This window comes from Lissotriton vulgaris, unplaced genomic scaffold (assembly GCF_964263255.1).
Source record: "Lissotriton vulgaris unplaced genomic scaffold, aLisVul1.2 SCAFFOLD_2307, whole genome shotgun sequence".
In the NCBI taxonomy this organism is placed as follows: domain Eukaryota; kingdom Metazoa; phylum Chordata; class Amphibia; order Caudata; family Salamandridae; genus Lissotriton; species Lissotriton vulgaris.
Window position 1 is genome coordinate 135,864 of NW_028250373.1, and position 23,491 is coordinate 159,354.

General features: G+C 42.4%; 1 protein-coding gene across 1 annotated transcript in view; it reads right to left on the reverse strand.

Moving 5' to 3' along the window:
- LOC147663275 (zona pellucida-like domain-containing protein 1) overlaps positions 1-23,491 on the reverse strand; it is a gene marked incomplete at its 5' end in the record, with an annotated part of 327,843 nt that overhangs the window by 107,662 nt on the left and 196,690 nt on the right. The window contains one exon of the mRNA XM_086950566.1: positions 9,647-9,818. Within this exon, the coding sequence (XP_086806692.1) occupies positions 9,647-9,818 (172 nt within the window). The remainder of the gene's footprint in view (positions 1-9,646; positions 9,819-23,491) is intronic.

Here is a 23,491-nt window from a genome sequence, read left to right on the forward strand (position 1 = left end):
GTAGAAACTGACTAACAAATTGGAATGGAGGAAAATTGCCACAGCTTTGAAAGGGGAGGAAAGGTAGAATAGGAAGAAAGAGGTCAGATAAGTGGCAGAGAGATAAATTGGGTAAAGTGACAAGTGGTGACAATAGGTATGACAGTGAGGGAGGGGATAACGTAGAGGATGCTAGGTGGAAGGGGCAAGGGGAGAATTTGGAGGGAGGCCAGAAGTATAGGTTAGGCGATTAAAATACAACAGCAAGGCTGGTAGGTAGGAGGAACAAGGAAATACGTTGGCAGAAGTTGGAGGCAGAGTTCCTGTTCTAGGGGGCAGGTTTACAAGCCCCTTGCGCTGCCAGTACGTCTGAAGCAATGGCAGCTCATTACACTGCCCCATATTTATAAGGACAGGAAAAGCCACCCTACGTGGCTTTTCCTCTCCTTGTAAATACGGCCCCTTTAAACGCAACACTTTGCCTTCAAGGGCCATTCCATGGGTGTTGCTGTGGGTGTTCCCACGCAAAACCCAAGGAACCAGACAACTTTCCAGATTTAAGAGGATTCGTAAACCTGGAAATGTATCAGTATGCAACCCACCCTAGGGATGGCATAGTGAGGCGTAACAAGGAGAAATGTTTTCATTTCTCCTCGTTTTTTTTCTCTTTCAATGCATGCTTCATTGTACAGCACACATTGAAAGAGGAAAGTGCCTATAGTGATTGTTTTTGTGCAGGAAGGTACCCCTTCCTACACAAAAAAATCACCCCATGACGCAGGCATCCTTGCACCATGGTGCAAGGGAACCTGCGCTGGCGCATTGCAGTTGTTTTTGCATCGGCGCAGGGGAGAGCACAGGAATGCGACATATCATTGTAAATTTGTAGCATTCCTGTGCTCTGAAAGTGCCCCAGCATGGCGCAGCCAAAGGGCTTGCGGTGCCACGCTGCAGCAACTTTTTGTAAATCGGCCCCTAGGTGTTTTAGATTTAGGTTTAGGTATGAGAGGCATGGGAAGGTGGATGGGGGAAAGTTAGGTCGAGATAGACATGAAGGGAAGGTGCAGAAACAGAGGCTGGATGAAGGGAGGAAGGAGAAGATTAGATGTTTAGGTAAAGATAAGAGGGGCAGGGTTACACATTAAGGCTATTAGAGATAGGGTGGGAGGAGCAAGGGGGGTCAATTGTGCACACTAGGCACGATTCACATAAGTAATCTGAGACAAAATTCTAACTTTACAACTTTTGGTATTCACAAAGAGCATTTAGGAGTAGTATCTCAGTTAAACTTAAGTTTTGGTCTTAAGTTTAACGTAAGTAAAACAAGTTTAACTGAGACAAAATCCTAACTTTACTACTCCTAAATGCCCTTTGTGAATACCGAAAGTCGTAAAGTTAGGATTTTGTCTCAGTTAAACTTAAGTTTTGATCTTAAGTTTAACTTAAGATCAAAACTTAAGTTTAACTGAGATAAAATCCTAACATTACTACTCCTAAATGCCCTTTGTGAGTACCGAAAGTCATAAAGTTAGGATTTTGTCTCAGATTACTTTTGTGAATCAGGCCCTGTTAATTCATCTAGGTACTTGCATTCATCATGAACAAAATGTTCAATATAGAGGAGGAGTTTATTGTGACAAATTAGTTCGAATATTTGTAAGGTTTTGCATTGTGTATGGAAGAGCAGAAGGTCTTCCTGAAGTGCAGATTGGCCATTGGAGAGTAAAAAGTGAAAGTTAGCACCAAATAATGTAAAAATATCATAAAGTTAGGAACACACAATTTCTTTGTAATTTTTCAAAAATTAAAACAAACAGAGGATAGAGGTTACAACTATATTATAACAGTGTTCAATAATTTGTAATACTTGTTCTAGTAAATGAAGATATAAATGGCTTTTGTCTCCAGTGTCCAATTCATTTCTCTTTTTATTTAATAAATTGCCTTTCATGCTACCAAAACATTTTTCCCTTCAGAAGTTTGCCTAGGTTTTTGAGGCATAAAACTGTTTATCAATGTTCAAAACATTCTATATAAAAAGTTACAACAGCATTTTTTCAGAAAACTACATCATACTCACAGAAAATATGCACATCAATGCAAATCAGTGAAGAAAATCTAATTTAAAAACAGAGGATAGAGGGAACAACAAAAGTATAACTGAGCTTAATAATAATTATGACTTGTTCTAGTAAATGAAAATATTAATTGCCCTTTGGCAAGCCCTGATTAACTTGGTGCATTTAGAATAATTTTGCACATGTCTGCTGGGGTCCAAATGGAGAATTGACGGATCGTATTCCCATAGAGCGAGGAGTTCGTCAGGTCTATGTGCTAGCGGTCACCCTATTTTCTCTATACATTAATGATGTTGTGGACACCCTAGTACATTGTAGAAATGACTCTCTAATTTTTTATAACAAAAATATACCTGTTTTCCATTTTGCTCACAATTCCCTCCTCATATCTAAATCTCTGATGGGCCTCCAAATTTTAATTGCTATGTTTTTAAAATGTTGTAATTTGAGAGGCTTAGAACTGAATATAAACAAAACTAAGTTTATGGTTTTTGGAAAGAAGAAAAAAGGAAGTCGTAGTATTCATGCGGGGTGAGGCCCTGGGCAAAGTAAATAGTTTTGATTATTTGGGCGTCAGACTTAAAGACAATTTAGGGTGGACAAACCAATTGGAGAAATCAAAACTAATCACTAAACACAGATCCAATGCCATTTTAAGGTTTTATAATCAAACTAATTTGAGTGTTATTTCCCCTGCTGTGGAAGTTTACTGAGCAACGGCTCAGAGTTCCGCTCTTTATGGGGCAGCAATATGGGGTTATGGTAATTTATAGTTGTTAACCATTTCTGAGAACAGCTTTTTAAGAAGGCTATTAGGCTTACTATCTAGCACCCCATTAATCCCCATGAATCTGGATGTTGGAATAAAATGAGTTGCTCACCGGGTCATTTTGAAATCTTTAGCATATTGATTCCGACTATGATCTACAGCAGAACTTATAGTCTTTAAAGACTCTCTGGTAGAGGTAATGAAACTTCAAGGAGCAAGGGAAATTCCTTGGGTTAAACTTGTTACTGGACGGTTTTCCAAACTTAGGGGCCGATTATCACCGAGGATGAGGGAACGTCCGCATGGGCTGCGGCGTTCCCTCCTGTGCAATTAGGATGTGACCGCCACCCGGGCGGTCATATCCTCTTCTTTTAACATTGCGGCGGGTGCGGCTTCAAGCTGCACCCGCAGCAATGTTAAAAATGCACTCATTGCATTAGTATGTAGAAAGTGGCAGGCACCGCACGGTGCCTGCCGGTTTCTGCATACAAATGCAGGGGGGTACCATAGGTACCCCCCATGTGCACCCCCCACCCCCCCTACACCTAGGGGGCCCACAACAGCCCCCCACAGTGAAGATCAGTATGCTTTTCCACGGCGGAAAACCCGCCGCGAAAAAGCATATCTTGGCAGCAATCCTAATATAGCTGGCGGTGTCTGGAAGACACCGCCACCATATTAGGGCTTTTCCGCCGCCGTTGTAAGCCAACCGCGGCGGAAAAGCTGCCGACTGAAACCAAGACCCACCAGCCATCCTAATGCGGCGATGGGTCTTTGGTGGGTCCGCTGCGGTTTTTCCGCATCCTCCGGGCCGGCGGTTGCTTCCGCTGGCCCGGAGGATGAGGAAATTCTGCAATCATAATAGGCCCCTTGGTGTGCAGAACTTTGGGTATGAGCCCAATTCTATTTTAAAATCTGATATTAAACTACTTAAATATAGGTACTGGGCTTTTATAAATGACCAATCTTTTATGAATACTCACAATGGCCCTGCAACTATTACGTTATTGGCTCATCCTCACTCTCCACTATTTGAAGAATTTTTAGATTTAATTTTCCCATCTCCAACCAGAAACTTGTATATAAGATTTTGTTATGGAATTTTACCACTGAGAATCCTTACAAGGAAATGGTAGGCAAACCAAGAAACTGAAATCTGCCCTATATGTGACCCGGCTCCTGAAGACGAAAAGCATGTACTGTTTTTTTGCAAGGAGTTACTTTACATACGCCGTAAATGGCTAGTTTCCATCTGTCGTAGAATGGCCACAGGCAGTCGCCTAGAAGCCTTTAGGATCCTGAAAAGTGATACATCGCAAAAAACATTATTTACATAAAAGGACATCTTTAGAAGCAATCTTGTATAGGAGAGCAAAAATCCTAAAGGCTTTGGAATAATGAGGTTATTGGTTGATCTTTTTCCATTATGTATTGCAGTTAATTACATGTATTTTACGCACTATGCATGGTCACTTTTTTGTATATTTGCACAGCCCTTATATGGTATGTGAAAATAGAATTGCTTATGCACAGGAGGGAAATTTCTGCTGGTTCAAATAAATGACTATAAAGTGAACCTGATGGTCAGAGTGATCGATATTTGAAGTAATATATATTTTAGTTTGTTGTACTTTTAATGGGATGTTTTATTGCGTTTTTAAATTGTATTTAAACTGCCTGGAGGGAAATTTTGATATTATGTACATTATCACTATTATGAATATCTTAATGAACTGATTGAAATGTTTTTTTTCAATTGTAGTGAGGCTGAATTGTTGTGTATAGCACCCAGTATTTTTTCCCGTGAATTGGTTGTCTGTTTGAGCTTGTTTTTATTTGTTGTGTGTACTTTGATGGTTATTTCACTGAATAAAGTTATTTAAAAAATGCTTGTGTCTCTAGTGTCCAATTAATACATATTCTATTCATGCTGCCAAAACATTTTCCCTGCACAAGATTGCCTAGGTTTTTGAAGGTATGAAAACTGTTTAGAAATGTTCAGAACTTTTCTATATAAAAATTTACAACAGCATTATTTCGGAAAATGATATCACACTCACGGAAAATATGCATATCATTACAAATGAGTGCAGAAAAAAAAGGAATCATTCTGAGGGGTACTGTGAGGTGTAAGTGAATGCAACAGACAACAAAGGTGATTAGATCATTTTAATACTAATTCAAATCCCTTTAAGACAAATATGGTCATGCTCCCATCCTTACAATAAGCCATAAATAGCATTTGATTAGTCTGTATCTTGCTATGCGAGAGTGGATGAAGTACCTCGTATACTGAAACAAGAGGTATAGGCCCAGATTTACTAATATTTTTTATCCGGGTTTGTTAGAAATTGGGCTACTGGTTGAGGGGGATAAAATCCTATTTAAGCAGAAACCACAATCCTTGTCAAGGTGACATCATTAGCAAACCCCAAATTAATCTGTGCTCAACCGCCTGGTAGTTTGACACAGAGCAGTCAGGCTTAACTTAGAAGGCATGTGCAAAGTATTTGCACAACACAGCAAACAGTAAAACAGTGAAAGAACACCACGAAAGGATTCCATACGAGATTTAGAAAAAAAGATTCATATTTAAGAAATAAAACAAAACCAGAACTACAAAAATCCAATCAGTAAAACCGTATATATGCAATTTTAAAGATTTCATAGAAAAAAGCATCAAAAAGCACAAAACGTCAACTGTGAATAGCTGGTCACGCCAGATTGGGACAAAGCCACAAGTTAAGGCAGACCACGATGTACCATGGGCCAGCTGCAGGGATCCAGTTTGGCCCACTCAACAAGAGTACATTAAATAAGGGTTGTGGAGCATTGTGGGGTCACATATGTAGGATGCATTGCGCAGCTGAGGCAATGACTCGTTTACAAGTAGATGCAATGTGAGATTATGTGTCGTCTGCGAGGATCCCATCAACCAGGGCTTGTGATGCTAAGTCCTGTGTCAAGAATGTGTTGCGCAGTCCAGTTGATGCATCAGTTTGGAGGAGCCGCAAGGCTGTGATTTGAGAATCGTCGTCGTCGAAACTGTAGTTGACAAGAGATAGGAAACGCATCAGCCTGCATCGGGGATGTTTCGCACGGCGACAGTTCCAATGCGGGCTACTGGGTCAATACAGAGTCCTTGCGCTGAGAGAAATCTTGAAGCAGAGGTGATGCGTCAGTTCTACTCGCAATTTTGCTGCGCAGCAGAGGAGATGCTTCAGTTCTGCTGAATTCACAGGTGGTCTGACAGAGCACCTTCAGGCCCACCTCCATGATTGCGGTGGCACCACTTGGCAGGTTAAGACTCACAGATGGCACAATCCAGGTGCTGGGTTCAAGGTTGTTGGAGCATTAAATGCCTGAGGATCTAGTCAGGAGTCCATACAACTAGTCCTTGAAGTTACTCTGGGGTCCTGGGTTCAGCTGATGCAGCCAGCCAAGAGAGCAGCAGGCAGCAGGAAAGCACTGCAGAGCAACAGGCCTTCAGAGCAGCAGTCCAGCAGAGTGGCAGTTCTTTCAGCAGTAAGGCAGTCCTTCTTCCAGGCAGAGTATCCACAGGTCCAGAAGTGTACTGAAGAGTTCTTGTCTGAGGTCCAATATTTCTACTAGGTGCACATTTGAAGTGGGAGCAGCTTCTAGAGGTTTGCCTTTGTAAGTGCATAGGTTCCTGCCTTCTGTGCCCTGGCTCCAGTCTAACTACAATGGGTATGAAGCCATTTGTGTGGAGGCAGGACACAGTCTATTCAAGTGTAGGTAGGGCTGTGCCCAGCTCTGCCCTCCCATTCTGCCAGTGATGGCCCATCCAAAGGCCATCAAAGTCTGGTCAAAAGTACTTTCATGCAAGAGCTCTGATAAATCTGACCATGGCAAGTTGTTTGATTGATTGTAACTATTATTTTGATACTCTGAATTAGGTTGCTATCACACTCCTGTCAAAAAATAGACTTTACTAAAGTTTTAGTAAAGCCTTTCCATGTTAGCCTACAGACTACTTTGGCTGTTTTTACCTCACCACGGTATATAAAACATATTTTGTAATGTCCCTGCTTTTAATTACAAGGCACCTAACCCCTGGGGCACCTAGGGCAGTCCTTAAGGGTGACATACATGCAATAAGAATGTACCTTTCGAATTTTGAAGTACTAATTTGGATGCAGTTTTATTTTACCACCAGCCTGCACTTAGGGGATGGCCCCCCCAAGTTCCAAGGCACTCAGAGGACCTTCCAGAAGAAGTTCTGATATTGGTAGTTACTGACTCTGAATGCGACCTGTGCTCAGCTAACCAGGCCCAGGGCAAGTGCTCAGTTTAAAAGGTATCTTGTAAGTCCCTATTATATGGTAGGACATGTCCGTTTAGAGATCTGAGTAGATGTAATGCACATAAGTGTGCACTGCTGTGATATATGCTGTCATTTTAAAGCCATCCCCAGGGCCGGACTGGCTACCGGGCAGTTTGGAATGCTGCTGAGCTGGGGCTGATTTTGTTCATGGAGACCTGCGTGTGCTAAACGAAATTCGTTTTGCTTTAATTATTTCAAAGCCCACGCAGGTTTCCATGAACAAAATCAGCCCCCACCGCAGTGAAATCAGCCCCCAGCTCCGCAGCGTTCCAAACTGCCCGGTAGTCAGTCCGGCCCTGGGGATGGCTTTAAAATAACACTTATGTGCATTACATCTACTCGGATCTCGAAACGGACATGTCCTACCATATAATAGGGACTTACAAGATACCTTTTAAACTGAGCACTTGCCCTGGGCCTGGTTAGCTGAGCACAGGGCGCATCAGAGTCAGTAACTACCAATATCAGAACTTCTTCTGGAAGGTCCTCTGAGGGCCTTGGAACTTGAGGTCCACAACAACAGCCAAGGGTCCGGAAGCTCAGATTTTCCTCTTGGGGGTTGGGGACTATAATTCCATGAATTACCTGGTCAAATCCTGTAAAGCCAGGTGAAGCTGGTCAGCTTGGCATGCCCTGTTGAAGATGATGCAGGTAACTTCTCCCAGCACTTTTCTTCCTGTTGCTGATCAGGGAGTTCACTTCTTGATATTTGGCACAAAGCAAAGTCCTTTCTTTTTGGGGCCTTGATAGTGCAGCAGGTACAATCCTTATGAGTGCAGTCCTCTCTTGTGCAGTGCAAGGGTTCAGCAGGGCAGTCCTTCTTCTGATGTTTCAAAGCAGGGATCTGAGGTGCAGGGAGCTGTCCCATATTTATTCCAGATTCTGGTTTGGAAAGGGGGGCACTCCCAACCAATGGGGTTCAAGTTGCGACCCTCTGTAATGACCACTTCCTGGGAAGTGTGGCATATTTTTGAACCAGAATCTCTACAAAAATCAAAATGGAGAAAATGTATTTTTGAAGTTCTGGACTGGCTTTCCCAACCCACAGGTGTGGCTCACCTTTCCCTACAATCTCCTTCCAGTTCTTTTCCTAATCTAATTAGAGCGGCTCCCATCTGTGGGTATGGGAAGTGCGGATGGGCCTGGTTTTTGTGCAATCTGTACTTCTCCCTTTAAAGACCAGTTTGGCTACCCAGCCCCCTTCCTGTCTTGGCATCAGCAGGCAGCAGATCTCCTACCACTAGGTGTCTCTATTATTACAGCCCAAGGCCTCTTCACACCTAATCAAGGAGCAGCTTGACACAGGCTATCAAAGGCTTACAAGTCAGAAGAGGCTGCCCAAAGTCTGCTTCAGGTAACTTAAGTAAAGCAAGTTCTAAAAGTACTTACCTGCGATAGTTATGATAGATTCGACCTTGGCATGTTGTTATATTGATTGTAACTATTATTTTGACACTTTAAATTATGTTGCTAGCTCACGCCTGTCAAAAGTTAGACCTTATTAAAGTTTTAATAAAGCATTCCCATGTTTGTCTATGGAGCTAGCAGCATTACAATGGGGAAAATGACTTTGGCTGTTTTCCCTCACATATAAAACATATTTCATAATGTCCCTGCTTTTAATTACAAGGCACCCTACCCTTGGGACACCTAGGGAAGACCTTAGGGTGACTTACATGTAATAAAAGGGCAGATTTAGACTTTGGAAGTACTTTTAATTCAAAAGTAGAATTTGGATACAGTTTTATTTTAAAACAGGGCTGCACAGCACGGATGGCTTTAAAATGAAAGCAGGGACCACAACCGTCACCCTTAAGTGCATTAATTCCATTGGGGTCTCTAAACCTACATGGCAATATATGATAGGGGCCTACAGGTAGGTTGTCGGAACCAACTGCAATTACAATAATTACCAGATACTTTTTAAAAAGAACCCTGGGTCTGGTTAGCAAAGCCACGATCACATTCAGAGTCAGTAATGACCAGTATTAATCTTAAAATTGGGGTGACCAAGACAAAAATTATGACTTTCTCACAAGGTCATCAAAGGCAGGTCAGCATTCAAATAATTTATTTTTAAAGCACGTCTGACGTCGACTGTTAACAGTGTATAAATACTTTATTGTGTTCTGTTGATATGAAGTAGATATCTTAGAAAGAGAAACGTAATGCAATTTTTGCTGACTCACTCAAGACAGCTTGTATAACTGGTGTCAAAGAATATCCCTAACATCCACAATTCAGGGTTCTTAGTGCTAGGATTCTCTTTTTCTATTATTTTCTTGATTTTTGTAACACTGATTCGAGGTCACGAACAGTGATGGATCAATATAAATTTCAATATGTTTCTGAATGCCAAGATGCAATTCAAATGTAACTCACATTAATAATGAAATAATATATATCGACCCTTATAGCAATTATTTTCTTAAAATTCATTAACAAGAGAAGTCCAGTTGAGTTGCCATACCATACCTGAAGAAACTGTGTGCACTGGTCAGGTTGACATAATCTGGTGATGCAATGCAGGAAGATGGTGCAAGGCTTCTGGTTTGCGTACTTTATGAAGCGGAATGTCTCAAAACAAAATTGGGCACGCTTACTGTTGCCGTTTGAAATTACTTCAGTCCTGTCTTGGATAGTGCAGCTGAAAAATTAAGATTATTCAAAGTGTTTATTGTGAAAGAAAAAAAACAATTTGATCGGGCTGTTTGAGAATGAGACTTTAAAACAATCCTCCACAACTTTTTATCAACAAGTCTTACCTCTGCTCTCTGAGCCCATGAAGAATAACTGGTGTCTTAAGCAGCGCATGATGAGGACATTATAGTTAGTTCACTAAACTATAAGTGACATATTTCAGTGGTCTTTTCGTTTTTTAATGTTAGCTGCTGTTGCATTACTAACTAACTATAACATCACTGTAGGGTGTGTTTTTTGTGTGCATTTCTTTGGGAGGAGGGAGAGTTAACATAAGTTAAGGTCTTAGTACATGACCTAACTCTCCAAATCTCCAGTTCTACTTATTGAAATTTTGTCTTTCTGGTCTTGTTTTATTTATTAAAGTCCCATTTATCCTTCCAACCTCCTGGTGTGGTATCCTCTTTGTGAGCTACCAGAGGGGGAAAACAGTTTAACCACATGCGCGCTAGCGGAATTCCGCTCCTACGCTGAGATTTTCAAAAGCGCATGTTACGTGACGAGCTGGGCTCGTCATCAGCGTGCGAGGAGGCTACGCCATGACGAGCCCAGCTCGTCATCAGCGTGGAAGGGGTTAATTTGGGGTTTGCTTGTGCCTTAACCGACTAGGATTGTGATTGCTGCTTGATCAGTGCTTCCACTCCAGTCAACCAGTAACCACATTTCTAACACAAACTATAGGCTTGTTTTTTTCAGTGAAAAAACACTTTATATATATATTTTTTGACTCTGAGTTTTTACAATGATTATGAGATTGTCTGGTTTTAAAAGTGAAAACATCTTTTAAAGGCATGTTCTCTTAGTTGTGAATAGTGTAAATAATATGATAAGTATTCATTATCGTATTTATTGATTATTTATTGCAATATTTTGCACACAAAATTAACGCATTTATGCTGCTATAAGTCGAACTAAAAGTGAAATGAAACCGATTTCAAAGAATGTATATTTACACCAGGAAGGGCACGTTTAAAAGTCTCTAACATTGCCATTTATTTATGTATATATGCACTTGAGTATATCTTCAGTGTTTACTATCACGTGGTGGTCAACGAATGAGAAGAAAAAAATGAGTATTTAAATGTGAATGCGTACTGCATGGTCGCTATGTGAGCAAGGGTATTCATTACCCAAAACGCATCATGCCAGAAGTGACTTTTGAAGAGATAATAAACCTTCTTTAAATACTTACGAGCTGCTTGGTGGTCCGTGATTCTGTGGTGTTACGCCGGTGAAACAGAAGCTGTGTGGATATATATATATAAACTAAACGCTGTTAACTCTCAAACTGACCACGTTCTAGCAAGCACTCGAACCACATGTACTGCAAGAAGCTTGCTCACAGGATTACTCACCGCGAAATCGCCACCTGCACAAACTGCATTTTGGGAGATGCAGTCCTTCCATCCTCCACCACCAATGAGAATCATGTTGAACTTCGTTCAGGTGTGCAAACATTCTACTTTAGATTGCCAGCATAAAAGACACTCAAGTTTCCAGCGTCGGCAACACTTGGGAGGGTCCGCATCTGACGAAAGCGAAAGCCGAAACGCGTTATGCCACATCCCGAAAATAAATGGAGCTTCTTGGTCCCGTTGTGTCCCCTTGTCTACTTTAATGAGATGGACTGTTTTTTGCATTTTTAGCGCTTGCCATATAGTGCAAGGGAGGCCCTTTCTTGAGTGTACTGGGTTATGGTAATTATCCCAGACCGCTCCGCACCCCAAGGATCAGAGAGACTGCTATCATGATAGTCCACGAACGTGTGGAGAGACATTGTTACTTCATCAATGCTCCAGACCTGTTGCCTATGGGGACCACGAGGTTGAAAGTGCGGGACCAAGAGGAAACTCCTGCTCAAACTAAACGCTGTTAACTCTCAAACTGACGACGTTCTAGCAAGCACTCGAACCACATGTACTGCAAGAAGCTTGCTCACAGGATTACTCACCGCGAAATCGCCACCTGCACAAACTGCATTTTGGGAGATGCAGTCCTTCCATCCTCCACCACCAATGAGAATCATGTTGAACTTCGTTCAGGTGTGCAAACATTCTACTTTAGATTGCCAGCATAAAAGACACTCAAGTTTCCAGCGCCGGCAACACTTGGGAGGGTCCGCATCTGACGAAGGCGAAAGCCGAAATGCGTTATTCCACATCCGGAAAATAAATGGAGCTTCTTGGTCCCGTTGTGTCCTCTTGTCTACTTTAATGAGATGGACTATTTTTTGCACATATATATTTGTATATATATATATATATTTTTTTTTTCTACAATGGTCCATGACTTCGAAGATGCACTCCTAGCGGTTGTAGAGCAGACATGAAAAACCGGCATCTTCAATTGGGGTGAGCGTTATGTGCCAACGCGTTTCAAAGTCGTAGCTTCTTCCTCATGGGCAGCTCGAGGTTTCAACGCTCACTCCAATTGAAGATGCTGGTTTTTCATGTCTGCTCCACAACTGCTAGGAGTGCATCTTCGAAGTCATGGACCATTGTAGAAAAAAAAGATATATCACAAAAAACAAAGGTTAAAGATAAGTTATAGTTAGGAAAACTTTATTTATGTTTGATATACAAACCACAAACATAACAAACATAACAAATTCAAAAGTTATACTTATTTGTTAAAGTTATCATGTACACACCACTTGCAAATTACTAAAAGTCATACTTAAAACACACATACATACTTGCGCAAATCCTTTAACTTAATATCACTCTTTCACCACCTTACACAGCCTTGTCATTTCACTCGCCGCACTACATGAACTATAACTTGCCCCTTCTCCATGCACTAGCAATACCCTTGGATATTGCATAAGTTATAGCATGTGAAATCATTGCATAAATTAAAGCACTTATGACTTCTGAAATTATTTTATTTGCCAGAATACAGTGCATGGTTCAGTGGGAAGTTATAGTTAATGTAGTGTGGTTAGTGCGGTGACAAGTCTGTGTACGGAAGTGCACAAATGATATTATTTTAAAGGTGACGCATAACTATAACTTTCTAATGTTTGTGCAGTTTATATTGGGTTTGTATACCAAACATAAATAACGTTTTCCTAACTATAACTTATCTTTAACATTTATTTTATTAGTGAATTTCAATGGTTTTAGAATGTTAGTAACACATTTGTAATATTCATCCAGTTTAGTCTTGTGGACTGGAGTGTTCTTAAATGAAGGGTGCTTCTATATATTGGTATATAGTGTTGTAAAGTTTACTGTGGTACAGTATATTGTGGTATGGTGGAGTGGAGAAAAAAAGAATGAGGTATACTGGAGTGGCGTACCTTAGAATGGCATACAACAGAGTGGCGTAGAGTAGAATTGCATTCAGTGGAGTGGTGTAGAGTGAACCTGGATACAATAGAGTGGCGTATACTGGAGAGGCTTCAAATGTATTGGCATACAGTGCAGTAGTGGTATACAGTGGAATTGCATAGAATGCATTGTGGTAAAGTGGAGTCACATCCAATAAATATTATAGATTACATTGGTGTACACTGTACTGGCATACAGTGGAGTGGTATACACTGCTGTATTGTAAAGGGTAGGGGCATATACTGGAATAGTATATACTTAAATAGTGAACAGTGAAGTAGTGTTTATTGGAATGGGGAATCAGTGGAGTGCAGTACAGTTGAGTGGTATAGAGTGGGCTTCCATAAAGTGGATTGTGTTAAAGTCTACTTTTGTAAAGTAACATTGTGTAAAGTGGAGTGCCGTATATTGGAGTTCATTACAGTACAGTGGTGCAAAGTGGAATAGCATATCCAGCAGTGGGGTACAGTGTAAAGGGTGCAGTGCAATAGTGTATAGTGGTGTAGGCCAAAGTGTTGTGTGATATACTGTAGTGTAGAACTCAGTAGTATTCAGTGTAATAAAGTTGAGCTTAGGTTTGCTAAGGGTTCAGACATACATTGGAGTGGCATATAGTCGAGTAGTATATAGTAAAGTGTTGTACAATTCCAGTCGGTTAAATATAGAAGCGCAGAGTCTAGTGACATACAGTGAAGTGTGGTTTAGTGGAATGGCGCTAAATGTAGTCTTGTAAAGTGAAATAGTATACAGGAGATTTGGTACAGTCCAGTGGCGTATACTGCATTTCAGTACAATAGAGTGCACTAGAGTGAAGTAGCATACATCGTACTAGAGTACACTCCAGTAGTGTACCATCAAGTGGGGCATAGTGGAGTAGCATATAGTCGAATAGTGTAAAGTGGAGTTGCATACAGTATAATAGCGCACAGTTGCGAACAGTACAGTATAAGGGCATCCAGTAAACTGGAATACATGAAAGTGAAATAGAATACAATGGGGAGCAGAATAATAGCATAGAGTATAGTGGTGTAGATTGGAGTGGCGTACAGTGGAGTTGGATGGAGTAGAGTTGAGTAACGTACAGTGGAAGTACAATGTAGTGGTGTATACTGTAGTGTCATAAACTGGAGTAGCATACTTAAAATAGCATACATTGGAGCAGAGTAAAGGCAACAATTATACAACGGAGTGGTGTAAGGTGGAGTGCATAAATGAAAGGAAATGTACCGTTAAAGTGTGTAAAAAGATTAGCGTATGCCGGGCAGGAATATCCCACAGCAGAGCAGGAGGGAAGGCACAAGATAGCGGGAGGTGGCACAGAAGTCGCTGATCGAGCAGCAAGGGGGGAGAACGGAGCAAAGCAGCTATTGAGGAACAGTCAGGTGTGGCCCCAGGGCAGGTGTGCTACAAGAACTCGGCGCATGGTCACACCGCCAAAGTAAGGAACTTGATACAGCAGGGGGTGCCCCCGCCACCCCCACCAACATCCAAGTCACTGCACAAACCTGGTGTGGCGGCAATACTGCAGGCCCGCTTCACTGGGCCTACTGCAGTAAAGAACCCAAGCTACCTCCATTACAGCTGGAATCCCAGAAGCCACGTGGAATCCCTGACAGGCACCCTGACAGACCGCCAGGAATAGAGAATACTCCTGGGCAGGAGACGGTGAGTACCATTGGGGACCTTGCTGGGGCCCGCCCCTGAAATTTTCCCCTCACCTGCTGTACCAGAAGTAAGAGAACACCTGGGTCATAATAGAAGAAACAGAAAGGAGCAAGACAGCGGAGCCATGATGGGCAGAATGGTGCCCAGAAGCACCCAACAAACTAAACTGGACAAATACACACTGCCCAGAGAATCAATGAGAGGAAGACTTGACAAGATGGAATCAGATCCAGGGCTTCAACCCACCGCATGGTGGGGGTAGGACCAACACTGCAAATATTGTGACAGCACTGCAAGGGGTAAAAACGGACCTAGCAGGAAAAATTGACACAGTTTCATTGATTCTTTTTATGTACACTTTGTCCGTGTTCTGTCTTGCACCTTCCAATGCAGGTAAGTATCCGTTTTGGTATTTTTGCCCTATCTATTACCACTTTAGTAAAGGGTAATAGGTAGTGCAAAATATTTATAAATATATGTATGTATTTGCTTAAAAAAATATGGAACAGAGCGTGTTGCTTGCCGCAAAAGAAGATGACCACAACCTGAAGAAGCTCTGATGGTCCGATACAGACAATCACCCACAAATCCGGAAAACCTGGATGGACAGGGCTTAGAAATGTGAAAGATGGGACGAGGTACACTGTAGACACTGCGAATCTAAGGATTGGAGCGATCTAATGAGGCAGCCTAGAGGATACGGTAAATTTGGCCTGGTTAAGAACCAGGACACCAGTACGCACTACTTAATTGAATTTAGACGTTAGTACATTTATTTGATTTTCATCAGCAAATTATCTTAGATCAGCATAACATTCATATTCATGTTACATTTGTTAAAGCGCATGTTCATTTGCCAACATATACATTGCTATCTTCAAACATATATCATACATCGTGGAATCAATACATTTAGTGTCCACCCAATGCATTTCGGGGCGCGAGCCCCTTCGTCAGGGGTCTGTGTGTAGAGAAAAGAAAGAAAAAAGAAAGAATATGGAATCTTATTACTATTGATGCACTGTCATAAATGAAGCAGAATCTCTATGTAATGTATTCATCTTACCGCAAACTAGGTGAAGTGTATTGAAAAATTCTCCTGATTGGATAATGGTATAAATCTGCATGACAAAGAGAACTGAGTCTAAGCATGTGGGGTTTATTAAGCCGGTGTCATGTAAAAAGAAACTTTGCATGAAGCATAAAGTTACCTGTGCACTTGTATTGATAAAGTCTGTGGGGACAGAGAAGGGAAGAAAGAGCAAAATGAGGGACGGAGAGGATTTAGCATATTAATATTGCATGATGCTGAATTGAATGGAATACAAGGTTAGCGTATATATGTAAGCCCTCACCTTGTATATGCCGACTTAAAAACAAGGAGCCTGTGTGAAAATAAATGAAATAATGATCAATGCTGCGAAATGGCAGTGATCTCGGTAAATAAACGTGCCAAAAGTAGCAGAGTTTACCTGAGAGTCCTACTTAGTGAACATCGGACTCAGCAAGTGCTCGAGGAGTAGGTGAAAAGGATCTGCCAAGGGAATAAAAACGATGTTTTAAAAGGTGCTGGCTAGCGTGTAATTCATTCAAATCTCGAAGCTGCTGAAATGCTTGGTTGGTGGTTGAGGGAAAAGTCTTACCGGAGCAAAGTGCTTGGTATTCCCGTATCGGCGTCTTTTCGAGTGGTAGCGCGAGGGCAACTAGTCCTTCCTTTATTCAGAAGGTTGTTTTGCGCGTAGCCATCAATGACGGACTCAAGTGGTCCCGACTCAGCGTTTTAATGAGTATTGCAATGGAGGCGACTAGTCCTTCCTTTGCTAAAATAATAGACTTCCGTGTCGATGTCAAATGCTGACTCCCGATGGGTCTTAAGCTAAATATAACGTTGAAGATTTTAAGGATGGGGGAGAATACCAAAAACACGCTATGGAGTGAGCTGCTTGTGAAAGTCCTTGTCTAACAAGTCTACTATTTGTGCAGGAGTGTAGATGGCGGTAGTCGCCATCTTAGAGTGGTGTATTAGCACTGAAAGTACCATACGTGAAATGAATGGGATAATTTAAAGCTCAACAAGTGCGAGTTTTATATGAAGTGATGAATGAAGATAAGGAAAACATAAAAAGTGGAAGATAGAAGAAAAGTTAGGTTGTAGAACGTATGGGGAGGTTCTAGTTATTCCAGAATATCAAATCTTTTCACCTCTAGCGTATAGACATCATATATCTCGCTGTGAACAATGTTATTATTCCAAATATATGAAAGCATTCCTGCCTATTTACATTCTACGAATAGGATGCATTCCACATCCTTTATGGCTTAATTTTGTAACAAGGAATTGCTGTGTAGAGTGTGATAGAGCGAGTATGAAGGATCAGATGTATTCAAGTGTATATTGATGCGGGACTAGGGATGGGGTAGTGAATCTTATTCGATGAGTGGTGTGATGTATGCCATGGGTTCCGATATTTGGTTAAAGAGTGGGTATTCTGAAAGGGATTGAGATAGTTTGCGGTTTAGAATACCTATAGGAAACATATAAGATCTAACTTGTCATTCAGTCCGTTTGGGATGAGGGTTTGAAGCCTACGGATCCAGAATGTTTCTCTTTGAATTAGAGCTTTAGCGTTGTCAGTACCCAACTTTTGGGGAACCATTTCAATAATTTGAAATCTTAGTTGGGCGATGGAGTGTCCAGCTTCGTTCCAATGTTTAGCCAGGGGAGCAGTCAGATTCTTGTTACGGATACGGCTCTTATGTTCCGTCAATCTAATCTTTAATTTTCTGTCTGTTTTACCAACATATAACAGTCCACATGGACATTTTATAGAATAAACCACATGCTCTGAGTTACAGTTGGTTGTGTGTCTCAGTTTTATCTTTTCGCCCGTGCGTGGATGCAACAAAATATCTCCTGGAATTACATTGTTACAATTTTTACAATTGTAACATTTCTGGGTTCCTTTATGTATTCTTTTTGATGTCATGTCGTCGTTGGTGGCCTTGTTCAATAGTTCTTTTAGGTTCTGCGATCTTTTGTATGCGAACAGTGGTTTGTCGTGGAAAAGTGTTGCAAAATCTTTTTCGGCTGTTATGATTTCCCATCTTTTGGAGATAATTCTTTGTATGTCTTTTGACACAGATGAGTATTTAGACACGAATACCGTTCTTGGGTTGTCTGTTTTGATCTTTTTTTGCAGTAAATTCTTTCTGGGCATACTTTTGACTTTCTCCAAATGGCCTTCTAGCAGCTTTTCAGGGTAACCCCTGTCCAAATATCTCTGTCTTTGCTGTTCAAGACTTTTCTCACATTCCTTCTCATTGGATGATATTCTTTTGATTCTCATAAATTGAGAAATTGGAAGATTGTTTATGAGGTTGGTTGGATGAAAGCTCTCATAAAGCAGTGCCGTATTTCTGTCCGTTTCTTTCTTAAATAGTTTGGTTTGGATCGATCCATTTTGGAGTTCAACAAGAACGTCCAAGAAAGGGAGTGCCGTGTCACTGATACTGTGGGTGAATTGTATTCGTGGGTTAATATTTATAAATATATGTATGTATTTGCTTAAAAAAATATGGAACAGAGCGTGTTGCTTGCCGCAAAAGAAGATGACCACAACCTGAAGAAGCTCTGATGGTCCGATACAGACAATCACCCACAAATCCGGAAAACCTGGATGGACAGGGCTTAGAAATGTGAAAGATGGGACGAGGTACACTGTAGACAATGCGAATCTAAGGATTGGAGCGATCTAATGAGGCAGCCTAGAGGATACAGCATAGGTAGGCCTGCAAGTCGCAGACTCCATTACGGAGGCCATATTGAAGCAGGGGAAGCTGGGGAGGCTAGGAAGCGAGACAGATCCTACCAGTGCTGAGGAGAGACCTGTAGACCTGCCAAATAGGAACCCCAGCATGTGAGCAAGGACAAGGAGAAAATAAACTGAGCTGATAAAGCGGAAATGAGGCCAGACGAGACCCAGGGAAATTGTGGAGAGATTGGTGCGTACTGCTTTAGTGGGCTGGGCCAGGGGAAAGTCAGCGTATGTCGGGCAGCAATATCCCGCAGCAGAGCAGGAGGAAAGACACAAGATAGCAGAGCTACGGAACCTGGGATCCAGTCTTAGGGAAGTAGAAAAAGTGACGAGGACTCTGGATAAGGGCACAAAAACACTCCAAAAGCAGGTCAAAGATCTAACTATCACGACAAAGGCGCTAAAGGCGAAGCTGGAAGGCCACAAGATTCGCTCCCGATGTAACAAAGTCCGTATTATTGGAGTCCCGGAGATGAAAGAAGGACCAGCTGAAGACATGTACATAGAGGTTCTCATGCTGAAATTACTCCAACCCAAGGGACTATCCCAATACTTCTCTGTGAAGAGGGCACACAGAGTCCTGGGCATTAGGCCAAGACCAGGGGCTCCCCCGCGCTCTATAATTGAGTGCATTTTCAACTATAGAGACAGAGATGTAATCATCCAGACTGCCTGGAGTGCCCCACCACTCAAAGTAGATAACACAAACATAACCTTCTTCCCGGACTTTACTACAAAAGTGCAGCAAGCCCATAGAACCTTCCTCGAAGTTAAAAAGGCAATGTGGGCAAAGGAAATAAAATACTCTGTGCTCTTCCCAGCCACACTACGGGACAGCAGAAGGCACGGTGTGGAGGTTTTCCACCTCGGGTGAAGCATGGAAATTGGCTCGGCTGATGGTGGACTGCAGGAAAGTCCAGGCGCGCATATGGAGGCACAAGCAAGATGACAAATTATGCGACGGATGTGGCAGAAGATACCGAGCAGGGCTCCCTACAGCAAAGAGACTCTCGGTGCCATCCAAGTGATTAAGATGGATGTAGGAACTCTTCCCTAAATTTTGAGCAGAGAGGTCATGATTTAAGGGCTGAAGAGCCTGGGGCAAGGTCAGACCTTCTGAAGTCAGATCACGAAAAGACACTGAACTCACAGATAAGACTATAACTTATGTATATTACTCTTCTGATGAATCAGAACTTGAGTAGTACTATGAGAAAGCAAGTCTTTGCGTTAAAGAATGAGCCTATTAATATTTGGAAAAGGGGATTGGGGATAGAGACCGGCTGGCACAAGTACAGCTTATGTCCACCCGAAGTTTGTGAATTTAGATATAGGGCAAAAGGCACGTTGCAGAGTTTTGGGGGGTGGAGGCTATAAACCCACTGTGCAGGGAAGCAGGGAGGGGGGCGTTTTATGGGTTAGGGTTTATGGTTTGTATGTTTATTGATCAGTGTATCAGATGGGTAGATGCAACACACTCTGGGAAAGGGAGAGGGGAAATGGAAAGGATCAACCACAAGCCTTCATTCATAAAGGAGGTAGTAACAAACGTTGAGAACATAACTCCACTAGAAGTAATAATGTAATAGCAGACCACTGACACACCCAACCAAATACTAACCACTGCTCACACACACCGGGCGAGGTTTAACAATCATGACCTGGAATGTTAATGGCCTAGGAAATAAAATCAATTGAAAAATTGTGATGCAATATATTAAACAACACGCCCAGGACATAGTCCTATTGCAAGAAACGCATCTGAAGGCCAACACCTCAGAGGCACTAGACAGATTTGGCTACTAGTTACTGGCACATGCAGGATTCACCTCTGAGTCCATGGGCATTGGAATATTAATTAAAACACCACTGTCTCTTGTGCCCCATAAGACATGGCAGGATCCACTGGGCAGATATGTAGCCCTCACAGGGGTATGGGTGGGTCGAGACTTCAATCTGTGCTCAGTATACTTCCCGCCCAAAATGCACTCAGTGACACTCCCTGCGCTAAGTTCATTGCTCCTAAAACTCCCCTACAGAGTGTTGATAATGGGTGGAGACCTAAATGCAGTTATGGATCCCAACATGGAAACGGTAACATGCTCAGTGAGGGAAGCGGGAGCGGATGCTCTAAAGGAATTTGTTGAGGCAATGGGGTTAATGGATCTATGACGTAAACATAACCCTATGACTAGGCAATGCACCTATTTTTTGGTGCTGCATCCTGGGAAATTTCGACTAGACTACATATTGATGCATTCTGTCACTGCAGGCAACTTCAGAGGGGCAATACATAGGACAAGTGGTATATTAAACCACTCAACTGTAGAGTTGAAGCTGCTGAGACCCACTAGAATGCACGTACTACCACCCCAAATAGACCCCTGGCTCTTAAAAAGATAAAAAGATCCAAGACAAAATACGTGAACAAGCAAAACAATACTTCCAGGACAACTTGGGGTAAGTGGAATCCCCCTCTGTCCTCTGGAAAGTGTACGAAACAGTAATTAGAGGCTATGTACAGGCATTGGCAGGTGGGAAAAAGAAAGAACAGAAACTTCAATATAAAACACTTGAAAAGGAACTGCTTAAACTAGAGGCTATGACTGCTAAATCCAAAATACCAGACCCACAGACCAGTCTCTTAATCTGCCTCAACAACAGGAGATGCAAGACATAGCGGAGGGGAAAGCTAGGGAGCACGCAAGGAGAATATATGAAATAGGTGGCAAAGCCACAAAATTGATGGCATGGCTGGAAAACAGAGATAGGGAAAGGAACTGGGTATTAGAGATTAAAAACCCTGGGGGACACTCCTGTACGATGGGTGAAAGCATGGGAGTGTTAGGCTCCTGCCCAACCCACACACTGCAGGAACGAGGTATGTCCCAAACCACTTCCCCGACTCACCGGTCACTCACTAGATGATACAGATGAGTAAACCGATGACCCAGAAAAGGGGGTGGAATATATATGAAGGCACGAAACCTTCCACCCCTGTAGAGCGTAGTTCAAATAACACCCTCCTCCTCGCTTCCACACCTGCATAAACAGGGAGACAAAAATACACCTCACAATAACCTCTCAGTCCCCAATCCTATCTCTGTATAGAATGACTATATCCAGCAATTCACCACACATGCACTTACCAGAAACGAATGCAGGGTTTGCTTCGAGGGGGGTCTAGTCCAGGGTATAAAAACTCCAAGATAACTTCCCTTGTAATAGCCTTAAAACAGGACTAGTATTTCGGGTGTTTGGTTTGGGCGTGTGTGTATTCACAGGGTAAAAAACATGCCAAAATAGCGGGCATGAACAAAAAACCCCTGTGTCTTCAGAAAGGATTGTGGGGGGGAAAACAGGGGATCCGAGAATCAATATCGACTTGGTTCTCAGGAGGACCGAATGGCAATACCCAGCCGGGATTCCACTCAAACGTCATATCCGCCCATAACGATGCGGAACGGTTACCACAAGACGTGTTTAGAGCGCGAACGCCTAGCGTCCGATAATCTTCTATACAACGTCTCTGGTACAAAAGAAAAAGGCACCAAAACGGTGTCTGACAAACAGGAGCCCCTGGATGTCGTTGGCACGTCTCTATAAAGAGAAAAGGGGGAAACCAAAATAAGGGAAGCACACTAACTAACTACAATTCACAAGGGAACGGGCGTTCAGGAAACGAGAAGGAAGGAACAGGCTAATGACAACAACGGGACTCCAGGACAAGGGAAGAGGGAGAAGGAAAAAAGGGAATATTCCAACGATTCTCACGAGCCCGTGAGAATCAGCAACAGCCAACAAGCTACACAGGAACCAGGACAGCGGGAACCCACAGGTTAGCAATAACAAGCACCAACACTATGGTAGGACTAACTTTTATGTGTAACTGGCGTGTCATGTGACAGCAAAGACATGGTCATCAAAAGAGGACTGGGGACCGAATCCTAACAAGGAGCTGCAGTTATGACATACTACAGACGGATATATAAATTTACCTCGACCCAAACCAAAACAGACTGTATAGAACTATTGAAAGATAATCTACCCACCCTATCACAGACGGAACATGAAGAACTAGATAGCGATGTAAACGCTGACGAGATATGCGGTGCGATTAGGACTCTTCAGTCGGGCAAGGCAGCTGGGAAAAATGGCATACCTACTGAATTATACAAGGGACCTGAGACATTGGTGGCCTTGCATATGCTAGAGATGTTTAAAGAATCACTAGATCAGGGCAGTTTGCTGGAAGACCAAAAACTAGCCACAATTGCGGTTGTCCCGAAGCAGGGCAAGTCCCCAGATGACTGTTCCCCATACAGGCCAATCTCACTGTTAAAAACAGAAGCAAAGGTCCTAGTTAAAGCCATAGCAACCAGTCTTACTAAGGTTATAACTGCCCTAATCCATCCGGATCAATCAGGATTCATGCAAAGGTGAAACACTAGACTAAATCTACAATGACTGTATGGGGTGATGCAAGTAACAAAACTCCAACCAGAAGAGAGCGCAGTGTTGCTGTCACTGGACGTCCAAATGGCGCTCGATAGCATTAATGGCAATACCTATTTGCTGTGCTGTAGTGACTCGGCTTTGGTGCCAAATTCCGTGCCTGGGTATAACTGCTATATACGAACCCCTTGGCCAGAATATGGGTAAATGGTATAGTGTCCGGACAAGTGACGCTATGCAAGGGTACAAGGCAGGGCTGCCCACTCTCACCCATGTTCTTCGCTACAGCACTGGAGCCATCGGTGGCATGGGTCAGGAAAGACGCACTGAAAAGAGCCACACCAGTGGGAGGA